This window comes from Amphiura filiformis, chromosome 3 (assembly GCF_039555335.1).
Source record: "Amphiura filiformis chromosome 3, Afil_fr2py, whole genome shotgun sequence".
NCBI lineage: Eukaryota > Metazoa > Echinodermata > Ophiuroidea > Amphilepidida > Amphiuridae > Amphiura > Amphiura filiformis.
The window spans coordinates 30,697,914-30,715,291 of NC_092630.1; the positions used below are offsets into that span (position 1 = coordinate 30,697,914).

At 35.6% G+C, this 17,378-nt stretch overlaps 1 protein-coding gene across 2 annotated transcripts in view; it reads right to left on the reverse strand.

The window, feature by feature from the left end:
• Nucleotides 1–17,378, reverse strand: part of LOC140148345 (S-adenosylmethionine sensor upstream of mTORC1-like) — an 85,828-nt gene that overhangs the window by 39,069 nt on the left and 29,381 nt on the right. The window contains exons 1-2 of one of the 2 annotated variants that reach the window (XM_072170269.1): nt 14,659–14,976; nt 3,605–3,989 (exon numbers count right to left, since the gene is read on the reverse strand). In XM_072170269.1, coding sequence (XP_072026370.1) covers nt 3,605–3,989; nt 14,659–14,758 — 485 coding nt within the window. In that variant the 5' untranslated portion in view covers nt 14,759–14,976. Of the gene's footprint in view, nt 1–3,604; nt 3,990–14,658; nt 14,977–17,378 lie in introns of those variants that run through there. The other variant, XM_072170268.1, reaches the window with a different exon arrangement.

Here is a 17,378-nt window from a genome sequence, read left to right on the forward strand (position 1 = left end):
AAAATCAACCAAATTTGTACTCATTAAAATCACAAAATACGAGAACATCGGGAAGGCACAGGTGCTTTGTTGAAATAGAATATCTCAAAATTCATCAAAAGTAAGATTGGCAATGTGTGTAAATGTACAATAAGCAATAAGATAGAAAGTATCCTAAAAGAAAAGATTTTATATTTAATCAATGTTTGAGGAATCTGTATGCACACAAACAGTCAATACTGCAACATTCAACTGAATGGAGCCTTCATATTTTTTTTTTCAGTACACTTATTTTTGTTGTTGAAAAAATACCTAATGAGGATTCTATATCCTTCACTTCCTGATGGCATCGTGATGTCATGATGTTCACAACAGGTGATATCAAAACACAGTCTGCTAAAACCGCTTCATGTAAATCTGCATATTTATTAATGAGCTTGTCACAAACAAGTGTATTAATCAATTAACTTAATGATTTATTTGTGGTTATCTAGTCATACGTTGTGCTAAAATGATAAAGTTCTGCAAAAACTATGTCTGGTGTATTTTTGAGTTGAGGTCACAGTCATTTACGATAAAATTTACAATTTCTGGTGGATCACTGCCCAGGGGAGAGCATCAATTTTGTGCTCTTCCTAACTACATAAGATTCAAGAATGGTTGATTGATGTGTGTTTAAAAATACTTCGTGCGACTCTTTGGGGACATTATGCAACTTGAAATGAATTACTGATAGTAATAGCCAACAGAATACGTAGTGCACGTAATATTGGGGATCTTTGTTTGTAAACAATCTAAATTTGTTTTTACGCTATGAATGTATGTATATAGGCTGAGGAATTCTTTATAACTTGGTTCACAATGTATGTTATTGATGGTTTTTAGATAAAACTTTGGAAATAGTAGATAAGACTTATTAATTGTAAATTCAATTCTTTTTAACATTTTTTTTGTTAAGAAACTGTTGTAGACATGTATTTCAGGCAAGTGCCCAACTTTAGAAATGCAGAGATTCCCTGAAGTCATACATTTGCAATTAACAACAGGAAAAACTAGTGGATGCTTGACTCAACTGTATACTGCATGACAACAGTGATGCTAATACTGTGACTTAGGTGCTAGCTGATTTGGGCTACTTGCAGATCACTCGCCATGCCTTAGAAAATTGTGCTGCAACTTGCCTAAATTTGAAAGTTTCAGGCTGCTGCAGTAGTTTTGATGTACATTTCCTTTTATTTAGCTTAACCTAGCGTGGCCTAGCGGTTAAGACGTTGGACTGTGAATCCAAGGGTCAAGGGTTCGAATCCCAGGTCCGCCTGAGCTCGGCTGGCTCTTTGTGTCCTTGAGCAAGGCACTTCACTCTACTTGCTTAGTGCTTAGGAGGGCACTTTAAGCCGTCGGTCCCGTGTACATGTATTTCTGACATTAATGCAGTGTGCTTGTTAAAGAACGTCACAGGCTATTCGAAAAAAGAGCAGGGGATCATCCCGGTACTGTTGACTGTACTTCAAAAATACACTCATCTACTCTAGGTTCCAGAGTAAAAAATAAGTATGGCTTGTCTGTACGCAGTGCGGTAATACTCGTACATGTAGGCACTAATAAGGAAGAAGAAGAAGAAGAGGAAGAATTATAAAGGGATTTGAGTCTCTAAAGTTCTGAATTGTAATTCCAATGGGTTCTGTGACCATTTATTGATCGGTCAGTAAGTACCTGAAGTTTTATCATTCATATGCTCTGCTGCCCAATTATGTTCTAAATTTGGCCAAAACTGTCAAATAATCTGGTACTGGGTGCTTTATTGAAGTTGTTTTAACAATTGGGCTACTTGAGAGTCATTCATGAGCCAATTCGCCATGCCTTGATACTGAACAGTTTCGGCAACACTGACTAACAATCATTTTGTGTTACTGCGTGCGGCACAAAAGGTTTTGGTCAGATAACAATAAATCCATGAGGATTCTATTCCTAGCCTTGTTGTGTCTGATTTTTGCTCGTGGCTAATAACGGGGGCCTCATGTGGTTGTCATGAACAAGTAGTCATGGTTATTTTGAATAGGGCTTGGGGTATTTCTTATTGTGGACACAAATTCAATTAGGAAGCTAACTGCCATGCACTTCATATATATTATGTGCATGATACTAGCAACTGAGAGATTGGTGAAAAAAGGGGTTAGTAGAATAAAAAAAAAAGGAAAACCTATGGTTAATACCATGACTGTAATGACTTTGTGTCAGCATTCAAAAGGCACACATGCAAACCAAGTAGACTTGAGTTCCTTTATCAAAATGTTGATACAATCATTGAATTTCAAGTTTTGTTCACAGATCATTACTCGGAACATGGTGTATAAAGCAATCATAGAAAGTCCTGGGGAAATATTCTATCCTCTGACCTCAATTACTTGCGACTTTTATGCTTATTTAGTAATATTCTAAAGTATCAATTATCCTTATGAATTAAACTCAAGACAAATGCCAGCCTTTAATTGGAATCACAGGTCACAAAATGGCGTTGCGGATTATACGCCATCGTTTGAATCTTATTTTTGCAATTTTTTGGACCTGCGGTTTATACTCCGTGCGATCAATATTTTGGAAATCATGGTATAACAAGCTCATTCGAACAGAAAGTGTAAAGGAAAAGTACATGTTTGAAAAGAAATGGTTGTCTTGGTGAATTGGATATAAACCTGCTTATTGGTCTCAATGTTTTTGGCATTTGTTCAAATCACCAACCAGACTGTCCCAAATGAAGATATGATCTCTCTATGCTGAGAACATAACTTCACTTGGCTCGAAGAGAACTTAAAAAAAAAAGACGCCTTCCATGTGCTATATGCAACCTAATTTGATCCACTCAGGCCAAAGTTGGAAATTTTGAAAATTGAGTTATACTACCATTACAAGCTTGCTCAGTACATACAATCCCTAGGTCTCATGAATACTTGCTGGCAAAGTTATGAACATTTTATCTGTCCATTTACTTATGTTTTTATTGTTTTTCTCCTCACTTTTTGCCTATATCTTAGTTTCATTATTGCCAACTTTAGCCCGATTGGACCAGATCTGGTCACATATTATAATGCAAACCGTATCTAAATGATTGGTACACATCAGTTTCAGTGTCTAATTGAAAACCCTACCTCTTTCAAATGCAATATTTAATCCACTTAATTGAGGACCATATTCTGGGATGTCACAACATCGATAATAACCTTAAAAGTTCTAAATATAAATATTTTCATTACAGGGTTCAAATTCAATTGAGGATTGACAGCATTTGTAGCATCCCAATGTATGGCCCTAAGTTGATCAGAATTTATAGTTGTAGGAGATTTTTGCAGATTATTTTACAGTGTATCTAATATTGCATTTAGGTGTGGTCATCACCAGAAACAGATGGGTACTCATCTTGATAAATCAAATTGGTTCATCATTTTGTGTGTACTACGTCATCTGGAATTGAGAACAAAAGCCATCATTTACAATCCCCCTTACCTTGGAAAAGTCTGTACACCTGGAACTCATTTTGAGCTTATCATTGCATGAAACAAACAAAAAATAGGTTGCCTGATGGCCGAAGAATCTACTGTCATCACATGACTCATATCAAGGCACTTACATTGTATTATACTGATTGGAGTTACGTGGCTCTGTGATACACTCCAAAATACTGTCGCGGATATCATGGCTACCGTTACAATGGTTACCGTGGGCGACAACCTCTCTTCCATTGTTGCACATCTCGCCTAGAAGTTCTATTTGTTGTGTGGCTTCAAGTTTTTTCAATTGATGTTGTTTTCTTCGCCTGTCCTTATCCAGTGCTTTTCCCAAGCCACCATGGAAAAAGTACTCTTTGCAGGCATGATAGCACCACTTGATGCGGTCGTCTGGGTGTTTGGCCGCCCAGTGTTCTGTAGCCAAATGCTGCATAGCATAGGCGTACTCTCCCAGGCAGGCCTCATCTTCGCAGTGCTCCACCCATATACGCTCAAAGTCACCATCAGCTGTTATGCACAGATAAAGAAAACATACAACAATGTGTCAGGTGGTTGTGTCAATTTTGATCAAAAACAAAGTGGAGGAATAATTGTAAGTGTTCATATAGTTTGATCAGCTCGTAATCAGCGGGCCTTATAACATCGCGGATTAATATCAATATATTTTATTTTGAGAATTGTCCTGTGACATCTTGCCAGAAGTATCACAAATTATCAATTCAAGCCCAATACTTTGTCTACTTTATTTGACACGCGCAATATAGACCAGACTGGTCATCTATATCACTCTTAATGTGGTCTACTTTTCCGCATAAGCCTAACAATTCCTGCCTATCACGAGCTGATCAAATTATAGAGTCTGATACTTAAACAAATCAGATCTGTTAAAGGAAATTAACTACAATCAACGAAAAATGTCTTGGGAACGCTTATGCGTGTAAATAACGGAAAACTGTCACCCCTCTCCCCGTGCAATGTTGAGAAATACCAAAGTCTTCAGCGGTTTCCCGATGTGTTCCAACATTGATTGATGGGGAGAGGGAAGGTAAATCATTGTTGTAGATGTCATGCTTGTTCCCAGGCAAAATATACATCATTTCCATGATCATGTGAAATTCTGCACGGAATTTCGACAGAGTGTACCAAGCGCCCAAGGACTTTTTTCAGTAGGTTGTCTCTGCGAATGCAAAATATTTCATCTAAATTTCGTTTTTGTCTCATAACTCAAAAACGGAATGTCGTATGAGTTTCTCATTACACACGATTTGAGAGTGGATTATATGCTTTGGAATCATAACAAAATTGTTGATAAAGAAATTGGCTTCTTTAGGAAGTGGTCACTGCAATCACCCCCTATGCTAAAATACACACATTTCGCAATTATAGCTCTAAACTGCTCTAAAATTTAGTTTTTGTCCCATAACTCAAAAACAGAATGTTGTATGATCTTCATATTTCACAGGATTTGGAATTAGACCATGTACTTATGAATCAAAATGCAATTGTTGATAAAGAAATTGGTTGGTTCAGGGAGTGGACACTGAAACACCCCATACCCTAACATACACGCATTTAATGACATTTTTATGCTATATCTTAAAACCGAGAAATCGTATCACGGCTCTAAGCTGCATGATTCCGAGTTGTTTAATTTATTTTTGAAATTAATATTTAAAGTTCACCTTCATAGCACTTGTCAGATAGGTGAACGAGCGTTACAAAACAGAAAAATGAGTTTTAATTATACTAAAACCGCATGTACGTTAAGATTGTAATGAAGTCAATAATAAACTACGACTGTCTTCAGTAGATAGCATTAACTTGTTTTTGACATGATGTAACAACTATCTTCAGCAGATTTGTGCTTCACATTTTTGTGTATGGGGTGTGTGTATAATGTGGTGGTGTGTGCGTGCGAGGTGTTGGGCGTGGGATGTATGTGGGGTAGAGGCGGAGGGAGTTGTAGGACTATTATAAGATCACATTTAAATCGGAAAGTATTTCATTTGGGGGCTTTTGGGAAAGAAAGAAAGAAATAATTAAATTAATTAATCAAACATAGAGAAAGAAAGGAAGAAAGAAAGACAGAAAAATAAATCAAAATGTATACTTCATGTATTTATAATAAACAAATATTTTCACCGGGTTCACCGTCGCAAATAATAAATGAAACATAAAAAGTAATACCGCCTGGGAATCGAACCCAGGACCTCATGTTTACAAGACCTATGCCTTAACCACTCGGCCACGTGAGCTTCGTGATTAAGCTGCTTGCAATTTGAACCTATAAGCGGTCACTTCAAACTTTTTCCACGTTCATGTTTTTATTTATTTCAAATGTCTTTCGTTGATTCATTCATTCATTCATTCATTCATTCATTCATTCATTCATTCATTTTTCTTTCCTTCTTTCTTTATTTTTTCTTTCTTTCCTTTTTTTCTTTCTTTCTTTCTTTCTTTCTTTCTTTCTTTCTTTCTTTCTTTCTTTCTTTCTTTCTTTCTTTCTTTCTTTCTTTCTTTCTTTCTTTCTTTCTTTCTTTCTTTCTTTCTTTCTTTAAGCATTGAAAATAATGAATGCATAAATTAGCAATGATTCACGCAAACAAAACACGAATAGTCAAAGGGTGTAAAGTGTAAACCCATAATGGTAATCTGTAATGGTAAACTGCTGCATTGAATAGCGTGCATACTGAGCAGTTTGCCCTGCATTGATAGTAATATATACGTATAGATATTTATTTCAATTCAAAATGGCAAACTGTTAACAAATGTCATAAATGCGATCAATTTGTCATTCCTTTTGTATTCAAACATCCTCAATTGGTATAGCCAAGGTAAGCGAACGTCACGCTCCATGAGATGCGGCTTAAAAACCATAAAATGTCGATTTTGGACCATTTTGTCATTATGGTAAACTGATCCACTTTGCCATTTTGCACTATGCAGCTTTACACTTTCCCGATACCTGACTACTATAAAAGACCAAAACTGATTACTTCGATTGCGAAATGGCAGCGTGGCGAACGGCTTAGTCCTTCGACTGGTAATCTTTTGACTATTGATTGATGACAATGGTTCGAGTCCCCGTGGTGGTCGATTTTTTTCTTTAAGTGTATTCAATTGTTGTTTTCTTTTTTTTTTTTTTTTTTTAAAAAAAAAGCGTATTTTATTATAAATAATATTCAGAAATAAGTTGTTTCAAATTGTTATATCACAATCTTTCTGATTCATTCGGATAAGCCTATACTCAGCAAACGCAAGTTTTACAGAAAACATTTACATGTTGGGTTATATTATAAAGGGTACAGAACGTTTTAATAACATTCAAAAACATTTTGGAAAACATACTGCAAAACATTGTAATATTTTTTTAAAACTATATTTGTAGTGTTTTTGAATTATGAGACAAAAACGAGATTTTAGTCATAATTACGAAATGTGTGTAATTTAGCATAGGAGGTGTTTTCAGTGACCATTCCCTTAATAATCCAATATCTTTATCAACAATTTTATTGTGATTCAAAGGGATATTATATACTCCCAAATCGTGTGCAATATGAAGCTCATACAACATTTTGTTTTTAAGTTATGGGACAAAAATGACATTTTAGAGCAGTTTAGAGCCATAATTACGAACCGTGTGTTGTTTAGCATAGGGGATGGTTTCAGTGACCACTCCCTAAATAAACCAATTTCTTTATTAACAATTTTGTTATGATTTCAAAGCATATACTCCACTCTCAAATCGTGTGCAATATGAAGCTCATACGACATTCCGTTTTTTAGTTATGACACAAAAACGAAATTTAGATGAAATATTTTGCATTCGGTAGAGACAATCAACGAAAAATGTCTTGGAACGCTATGCGTGTAAATAACGGAAAACTGTCACCCCTCTCCCCGTGCAATGTTGAGAAATACCAAAGTCTTCAGCGGTTTCCCGATGTGTTCCAACATTGATTGATGGGGAGAGGGAAGGTAAATCATTGTTGTAGATGTCATGCTTGTTCCCAGGCAAAATATACGTCATTTCCATGATCATGTGAAATTCTGCACGGAATTTCGACAGAGTGTACCAAGCGTTCCAAGGACTTTTTTCGTAGGTTGTAGATTAAGATAAATAGAAATACATCCTTGTCCAGGTCTGTTGATGGGCTAAAACAATATGGTATACGATTGCATTCCTTGTTACTATCTTCACTGCTGTACCGGAATATGAACTATTACATTTGTGAAAAGAAATGGGAAAAAACAAATCAACTGATTATTTATCATATCCCTCGAGCCTAGAGCGTTGAAAATCTCACCATCCTAAATTTTAAAAACCTTACATCAGCACATGTTATTATCAACAAGTAATGACAAGAAATATAAACAAACTCACGGTTAGTATTTCCTCGCTGTAACCAAACGACACTCGACGATCACTATGTGCCTCCCACAATTTCCCAACCCTACGATACACTAAGCCAGCCAAAGGATATAACGAGGAAAATTTATAATCATTTTCTGTACACACACATGGTAAGAATTGGTACCCACCTATACCATGACCGGCATACTTTCACACTATCTTTTCCCTGTATTTGGCCACCGAAATAAAAAAAAACTATCAACTTGGCACTCAGTTTTGACCGCCCCAGGGAGTAACCTATTTCTTGGCAGTAAGCAGCTCTTATATAATCCATGGAAATGTATGATTTAATTTCAATTGGTCTATTTACTTTTTTGATTATTCACAGACTGACATGGAGTCGCACGCAGCAACAGCACGCACACAAGCAAGGAAAAGGGTGGATACCCATTTCAACGCTTTCAAACTAGTCATGTGCTGTAAAAGTAATGTAAATTTCCATATTTGATTCACTGCACTTTGACATTTTCATTTATAGACAGTTCTGAGCACACGCCAAAACAGAAAAAAAAAGTGACAGGTCGGAAGTTGATGCTAGGTAGAGAAACCAAAGCAGACATTTTGTCCAGGTTGTGTTGGCTGTTGCAAAGTCAAGTTGGATTGAGCAAAAAGTACATTTAGGAGGTTGGTGTGACAAAGTTAAGAATAACATTTATAGTCAAAGACCTTTTTTCCACAAAGAACATCATAAACACAAGCATGAAAACAACTTAATATCAAATCATTTCAACTTTTACATTGATCTAGTCCATGCAGTATTTCAGAATCATCTGCGCTTCCAGCATAAACGCCACAAACTGGCTAGTCCAGTTGAAATCCATACACCTCCTAAAGGAGACATGACCTTAATCTTCCACACTAGGGAGTGTGAATTTCAAATGGGGTTACCTGTAGGGATGGCACCATTTGAAATCTATGTTTTCCAAAGGGTGTATGAATATCAACTGGAATAGCTCACTACTGCACTCACGTTTCTGGCATTTTACTGTTAACTTCACTGAATCATTGTTACAATGCTTCTGCCTATCTGTGTTATGGAACAGTTACTCAACACTTCAAATACATTTTATGTTTCAGAAGATCATCTCAAGTTTACTCAATATTTGTTTGGTTGCCATAGCAACCCTCACACTGGATAAACTACCTTTGTTTCAGGGCTATACGATTAAAATGTCAAGAGTTATGACTGGCTTTGCTCACTCCTACCTACAGGCACATGAGCGGATAAATATCGTATGCATGAAAATGAGGAAAACACAGGACCTGTATCAAGAGTATACCTTACAAGTGCCTCTAACGCACAAATTACTGAATACTTATTGACCTTGAAAATGTATGTGTAGACCCAAACAAATAACACAGTCTGTCGTTGCCATCGTGTTGCCAAGCAAATTATTGAAGCTATGTTTCTAATTCCTAAGCAAATTCCACACTGACAGGAATCTCACTCAAATGAGATGGCCAATTTCCAAGTGAAAAGACAGATTGCGTCTTAAAGGCCCATTCAGTGATTTGTTCATCCGGACGATCATAAAAATCATCAAAATTCAGATTTTGGTACCTTTGTCATTGTCATAGATGTGTTAACATAGCCTGCTAGTGGTTCAGCCGAAAGCCGTGTATTTAAGACAAAATAAGACAACTTACACGAATCTGTAATTTAGATATACTGACAGTATCTAAATTAGGTACATGTATTTGAATGGGGCTTCAACTTCGTCAGTACTGCTGTTTTCTTTGTTTTTGCCAAATTTTTCATTTCAAAAATACCAAATGACAATTTGAATGACTTATCCTTCACTTTTAAGCAATTTATAAACAATTGTAATTTTTTCACACTTGCGCTGGAATCACTAAATGGGTCTTTAAGTTCTGCCTGGTCTCTTCCTAACTACAAACCACCACTTGTCTGATGGAGCTCTAGATATATTTTGACATTAGCTTGCAAATATTACTTTTGTGCATGACTTGGTGCACACAAGCCAGGTATCATCTACATTGATTCCCCAAATCTTGTAAGAAGCACAGGTTATAGATGTTTGTCTGTGGTCTAAGTTACATGTATACTCTGCTCTGGGACTCTGATACCCACTAAGATAGCTCAAAAGAGCAACTGAATTCTTGCTGGTGAATGTGGTGATCACTAGCTGCTTTGCGGCAGCATGAGCTCATTATCCATGAACTGCGTGAACTAGCTCTACCATATCATACTTCCAGCCAGGCATTATTTCACCACAATATGCGTGAATCTTACTAATATCTTTTGTAAGGTGTGCAAACAGTATACGTGCAGTATGATTTCAACATGAAGGTTATGATAATGCTGCACATGTAACCCCATGGAATATGGTTGGCATGATGTGAAGTGTGAAAAAAAGGTCTTCTTATTCACTTATTCATGCAGGTTTCCAATCAACTTTCAAAAGCGTGAAAGGTCAATTCATGATGCATTTTCATTACCGGTAATCTAAAATAAGCATAAATAAAATAGAAGGTATATGGTATTCTTCAGAGAGCACAGACTATTACAGACTATTTACAAACAGGTATTCGTAAGCAGTATCTCCTGTTGATGAGGACCAATTATTGTTCCATGAAGTGCGACAGACAAAAAAGCAGTCTTTTGCAGAAATGGGAAGGCACACAACACTGGCTTAATTGTTAGACACACAGGATCATACAATCGGCCCTCATGAATATGCGAGAATTCACAGCATACAAAGCACAGGGACTTTGACTGTTTGTGAAAAGTCTGTAGTATATAGTCTGTGGACAGCACTGATAAAAATAGACATGGCAGCACATGGAATCCTCAACTCTTCATATTGAGACACTAGTGCAAGGAGGTCCTACTTGCAATAGCTGCCTGGTATCATTTTCCAAATGTGTTAGCCTAAATAGGGCAGCTATTGTATATTGGGCTAACCCCTTGATATTACTGAGTCACCAATTATATGAAATAACCTGGGAATAGGGTCTGGTAGTCTATCTACATAACATGGGGAGATGAGATGAGCTCAGATATGACAGTTATGACAATATATAAACAGAGCGCACAGATTATGATCAACAAGAAGAAAGTACAAGCACTTCTTTGTTGTTTACAAGCCAAGCCATTTCACTTATCCTGAAACGACATGCTTATTTACTTAAATATGAAATGTCAGTAATTATCCTATGAGCAAACCTTGAAATGTAGGCCTATACGCTGTTACAAATTTCTGTTACACAAACTTGGGGGTGTTTTAGGAGGCCACAGCCCAGCCGCCTAAATACACTACAATCAAGCTATAACGACTTCAGGATACATAAAATATCATTTTTCTCACACAAAGCCTTGTTTTACAAGAAAAAATGGTGTTACATGTCCTTTTAAATGACAAACAGATGAAAATTATGGAATATACAAGCTAGTGTAGTGACCGCTCCACAAACAACAAAAGTGAATCTACATTTAACTTTTCAAATTTGTTTGCTTCCTTGTCCCGGTTCCTGTGAACAGGCAAAGTTAATATAGATTTAAACTGACCTGGGATGTTCAAAATAACAAAATGACAAATAAAAGGTGAGTGTCCTGTGACCAGGGAATTACTTCAAGAATAAAGTTTGCTGTTACATTTGTATCTGACAACAACAAAACAACATTGTTTAAACAGGTGAACCGATCTTTCAAGTAGGGCCGGTCGGTTACGTTTTGGGGATTCTTTGTGCAAATGTCCGGGGCAAATGTCTTAAAAACTTGCCAAAATATGTGAAATATCTGCACTTTTTCCACTCCTTTATTTTCGATCAAAATCAATCTTTTGCCAACAAACCGACTGATTTTATATGAAATAAAGCAACATAAAAACCAATTTAGGTTGGTCAAGCCTGTGGAACAGGGATTTTATTTTGTCGCATGACATATTTAATGTTGAATTACATGTTATCTTTCTGTTTTCTAAAAAGAACAGGTCTACATTTTGACAATTCTATAATATTTTTGTTGTTGTCTAGAAATGTGGTACGCTATATTGCAAGGGGTAAATATTTATTATTTATTTATTAAATATGGCAACCCGGCACACATTTCAGTACACGGGAGGGCTATAAGAAAGCAATAAAACAGCGAAATTGTGTCCCCTCAAGGTAAACAAAAACGCACAATTTTGAAGACAAGTTAGGTGAAAGATAGCGCCATGCCAATGGTTTGAGCTAAATTGGGCATGAATTTTACACATGTTTACCATACCTCTATTTTTGCCATTTCTCCTTTGTTCTCCCGGGTTTGTTCTTTAGAATTACATATTTAAGATAATAACCCGGGGATAATAATAATAATAATAAAACACTTTTATAAAGCGCATTACATACAAGAACATATCCCAATGCGCTGAACAGTAAAATATCTTAAGTACACTACAACAAATATATACAAAATGAATTCATGTTAAAAGATATAAAAGGTCTTACACTACAACAAGATACACATGGAGAGGAGAAATAAACAAAATGACACTCTGATATTATGCCAGATAGTTAAGGGCTGGGGTATGAACGCTTGGACAGTATTTATTTTGGGACATCAGAGCACATCAGACATATCGAATTGCATTCTGAATACGAAGAATGTCATTCTGATATCAAATAATTTTGATTTTTGAAATTTGCAATTTAATACACATTTTATGGCAAATCATTAAAAATTGATATTTTTGATATTTAACAGTACTTGAAGTAAACTTTATAAATCTGATGATTTATACTTAAAGTGTATGTAGGTGGGATAAAAAGCCGACGATCAATTGAAAATTTTGACCTTTCGTATTGAAGATATGGATTTTTTTTCCCAAAACACCAAAAAAATAGGTCTTTTGGGGAAAAAAATCCATATCTTCAATATGAAAGGTCAAAATTTTCAATTGACCGTCGGCTTTTCCTCCCTGCTACATACACTTTAAGAATATATCATTAGATTTATATAATTTACTTCGAGGACTGTTATATATCAAAATTAGAAAAATATCAAATTTTTATAATTTGTCATAAAATTTGTATTATATTGTGATTTTCAAAAAATGAAAATGATTTGATATCAGAAAGACATGCTTCGTATTCAGAATGCAATTCGATAGGTCTGAGGTGCTCTCATGTCCTACAAAAAATACTGCCGAAACGCAATAAACGCTCATTTTAGATCCCTTAAGGTTCCTATAGATTCAATTGACTTGTGTTCCATATCTACTTGGTGTATTTCCAATAAATATATAGGCCCCGGATATAGGCACCCCTATGCTTGGCTATTCATTGGTCACAGTTTACATGAATCGATTTAAAAATAATATGAATGGAACAAAACACAAAGAGTATTAATCTAAATATGTTAATTATAAAAAAAATATATTTCAGGGTATGTGATTCTTTATCAATGACTTATTGTATTGAAATTAAAAATAATCCTAATCCTAACACAGAGGTCAACCCTTAGTCATGGGCATGCTGGATGGTGGCAAGGTGTACTCAAGTCTGGTTTGGGTAGGGGTGTGCTGCTGAGAATTTGAAAGTGGACCCATCAATATACCAATTTTTCAAGAAATTTGGACCCATCGATATACCAAAATACAAAATTTTCTACCAAATTTAACATAAATTGTCTAAATTGTCCTCAAAATTTTGGGAAAATTTCAAAAAAATTGAGAAAATTTTGAAAAAAGGACCCATCCATGTATCAAAATTGGCCTAGAAAAAGGAGCCATATTGATATACCCAAAGGCTAAAAATGCTACCCATGTTTGTGGCACATCCCCATATGGTCATTTGTACTGAGTACCCCTCCCTCCCTCCCCACTCCCCGGGTGGCGGTCCTAATTCTTTCCAAAGTCTTCATGTGAAGTTGCAGAACCGAGTCAATACATATGAACATTACATGTACAAAATACATCTCTTTTGTATCATCTAGTGATAACCTTTCAAAAGTTATGATATACAATGAGATGGCTTATGATAATGAACATAATGTTTGTTTCAAAAGCCAAGTCATAAAAGAAATTTCAATAAATTGTAAACCTTTTTCAGTTTCAATTTAACAACTGCAAATGAAATATACAACTTTTCATTCAAAGAGATATGTTCATTGCAAAACAAACATTGATCTGATGATATACATACAGGCTGTCACATTTCTGAACTGTATACAGTATAGAAGATAATAAAGGTATAGTACCGTACTATAAAAGTATAACACTATAAAGTTTCATCTCTTAAGTTACATGACGAAACTAAACATGGGATGCATGCAAGTGTAATCCCTTGGTTGAATATCACATTTCTTGACGATATAAATATTGATCAAAATATGATGCCATATATGCTGAAAACTGCAAACAACTGCTTCAAATATGTACAACATTGAAATTAGATAAAAAAACACATTTTTCCAATATCAGATCAGATATGTAGTGTACCATTCTTACATGTATGTAATATGAATTTTTGATACAGGTTCAATCAAGTTGCTATGAATACACATTCAATGATATCTTCCAGTAACTATCACTGTAATTTACCAAAGCATTTATAAATTTAACAATTGAAACTACTACTACTAATAATAATACTGGAATCCTATCAAAAGTGAATCAAAAGTCATATGGTTGGGAAAGTCATATGATTACACCCAATCTTTTTCCCTCAACTTGTAAAAAAAAAAATTTGAAACATGATTTGTGGGAAATACTTTTAAATTGTACAGCCTACTTATTCTACATATTTGTCAAGTCCTACCTGTTTCCAGCAAAAAAGCTCCTCTGGGGCAGGGACAGAAATAAGAGAAGCAACAAGTTGCGCTAAACATATTGAAGGTTTCTATCTCGCAACAAGTCATGAGGGTAACTCCCGACCGACCAACGCTTTTTTTGGAAGGACTGTATAAGCACACAAGCTGTCAAGCACCGCGACACCACATGGACTAGCATCCGAAAGTGTCAGCTTCCAATGCACCATACTTCATTGCAACAAGGTCTGTCTTGGTTTTTACGTCACCAGATAATTTTTACAGTCTCCGTTCACTTCCAGCAAAGTTGTTATCTTTTATGCTGCAAGGACATCCAACCATGGTTGCTCTAACTCCACATAGAAGACGACGAAGGGTGCAATAGATATGATGCGAAATAGAGTTTTATTGTAACAAAATTCAAATTGAAAATACATGTCCACTAAAAAATGTGTTGCGCCAGTTATTTTTAATATTGTCAGCATATGCATATGCAAAGTAAGTAGGATGTTTCCTGTTTTGCAACTTTTCTGCAGGGACACAGCTAGCTGATGGAAAAGGCAAAGGAAGCCGGCCGGCTAAGGGATCGTTCGAGTTTCATGTGATCCTGTCCAAACTTTGCCATTCAAACCCATGATAACCTGTGCTAAACCAATCCAGGAAGTCGACAAAATCACAGGAACTGCGGATCAGAATCTAGGGAAGGCACGGCCCAGCAACTAAATGGCAGTTCCATGCCAAAGATGTTATGTGATTGGACGAATATCACGTCATGACGAAATCTTGCTTTAACCCTCACTGGTGGTGACATTTGTTGCAAGGGTTATTTATACATTGCTTTAACTTTAAGTCAGTTGCAATGGAAGTTGTTTTTAATTCATTAGCAATAATAATCTTTGCTTAAATCATGTAACATGGTAACACCTGCAAACTTTCGCTATTGTTTGTGTAACATTATACTTCTTGAACTATAAACATAAGAAGCAGGCTTTAATGAATACGTGCTCATTCCTTACACATCTGCAGGAGAAAATCTGCTATGAAGAGTTAATATTTTGATCAAAATCCCACCCTTTTGTCTACACCTTCGCTGATGTAAGTTTTTTCCCTTTGTAGCATATTTCCACATATTATAAAAATAACTTATGATTTTAAAACACTGTTTGACCTAATAAGCACCCTGTGTGCTTTTATAATCTTAAGGGGTGCTTTTATAATCTTAAGGGGTGCTTTTATAATCTTAAGGAGTGCTTTTAACTTTGACTCTCTACTTTTAATAAATGCAGGCTACATACATGTGACTATGAACTTCAACGTTCCACTCACTGTTCAAGGCTTATTCATCAAAAAAAAAAAAAATCTGTGTCTTTGTTAGTAGCATAGATGTGCTTACATAGCCTGCTAGTGGTTATATTGAGCCGAAAGCTGTGTATTAAAGACAAAATAGGACATTAACATGAAACTGTAATACATCTCTACTTAAAAGGGCATTTCGTGATCCACAGCCTCATCCCCCCACTTTTCTCAAAAAAAGTTGAGATTTTTATACCACTGGGAACCTCTGGCTACATAATGTTTATGTATAAAATATTTCTTGCAGATTAATTCATTTAACAAAGATATCGATCGTCAAATTTGAATTTCGTTCTGGTATACCAGAACAAAATTACAACACATTGTCTACGGAGCAGTGTAATACACTGCAAACTCGCAAACGCAAAATCGGAATCAACTGAAATTTTGGGAATATGCTTTTTTCGTGGATATCTACTGAAATATGTCATAAAAAGAGGATGCTAGGTTAGCTACAGGTATTTGAATGGAACTTCAACTTCATCAATACTGCTGTTTTCATAGGTTTTTTTTGTCAAATTGATTGTCCAGATCAAATATACCTAATGATATAGTTTTTTTTTTGGTTTTATAAAATTTTTACTTGAGAAAAATAAATTTTCAATTTTTAATGGAATGTTCTTTGCTTTATGTTATGCTACAATGCGCTGAAAATTACATAAAAATTGGACAAGTAAGATACGAATACATCATGCAAGAAAGAGGTAAGATTTTAGTTATTTCTTCCATGATTACTGTAAATGACTTATCCTTCACTTAACCAATTTATACACAATTTTAATTTTGCTACACTTTCGTTTTATGGGCCTTTAAGTTGTTTTGAATTGATAACTATTTTGACTTAATTAATAACTATCCTGACTTCATTTATGCTGCCACAAATCTTATATAACTTTGTCTCACTCCCTTGAAGAAACATGCGACTAGACTGTTCCACAATCCAAATCACTAACAGGAAATGGTAAATTCTTCATGACATTTATGCCACACACCTTCCCCACCCCCTAAAGAAAAGGCAAAGTTTGATACAAACACTGCTCATAAAAAATTATGCAATAATCAAAAATAGGCGATTCTCGAACCACGCGATCACCCTGGCTGGGCGATCAGTAAACTTGTACCCTGGTAACCCGAAATGACCTTCCAAAAATTTGGCTCTAAATGTTGACTGTACCCACCAAGTTTCATGCCCATAAGACAGTTTTTACTAATTTGACCTCAGATGACCCCTGGTGACCCTGAAATGACCTTCCAAAAATTTGGCTTTAAATGTTGACTGTACCCACCAAGTTTCATGCCCATACGACAGTTTGTCTTCCATGTCAGAATTTCTGTGTGAGAAAGAAACATCGCAAATTTAGTCCGATTCTTAGCAAAA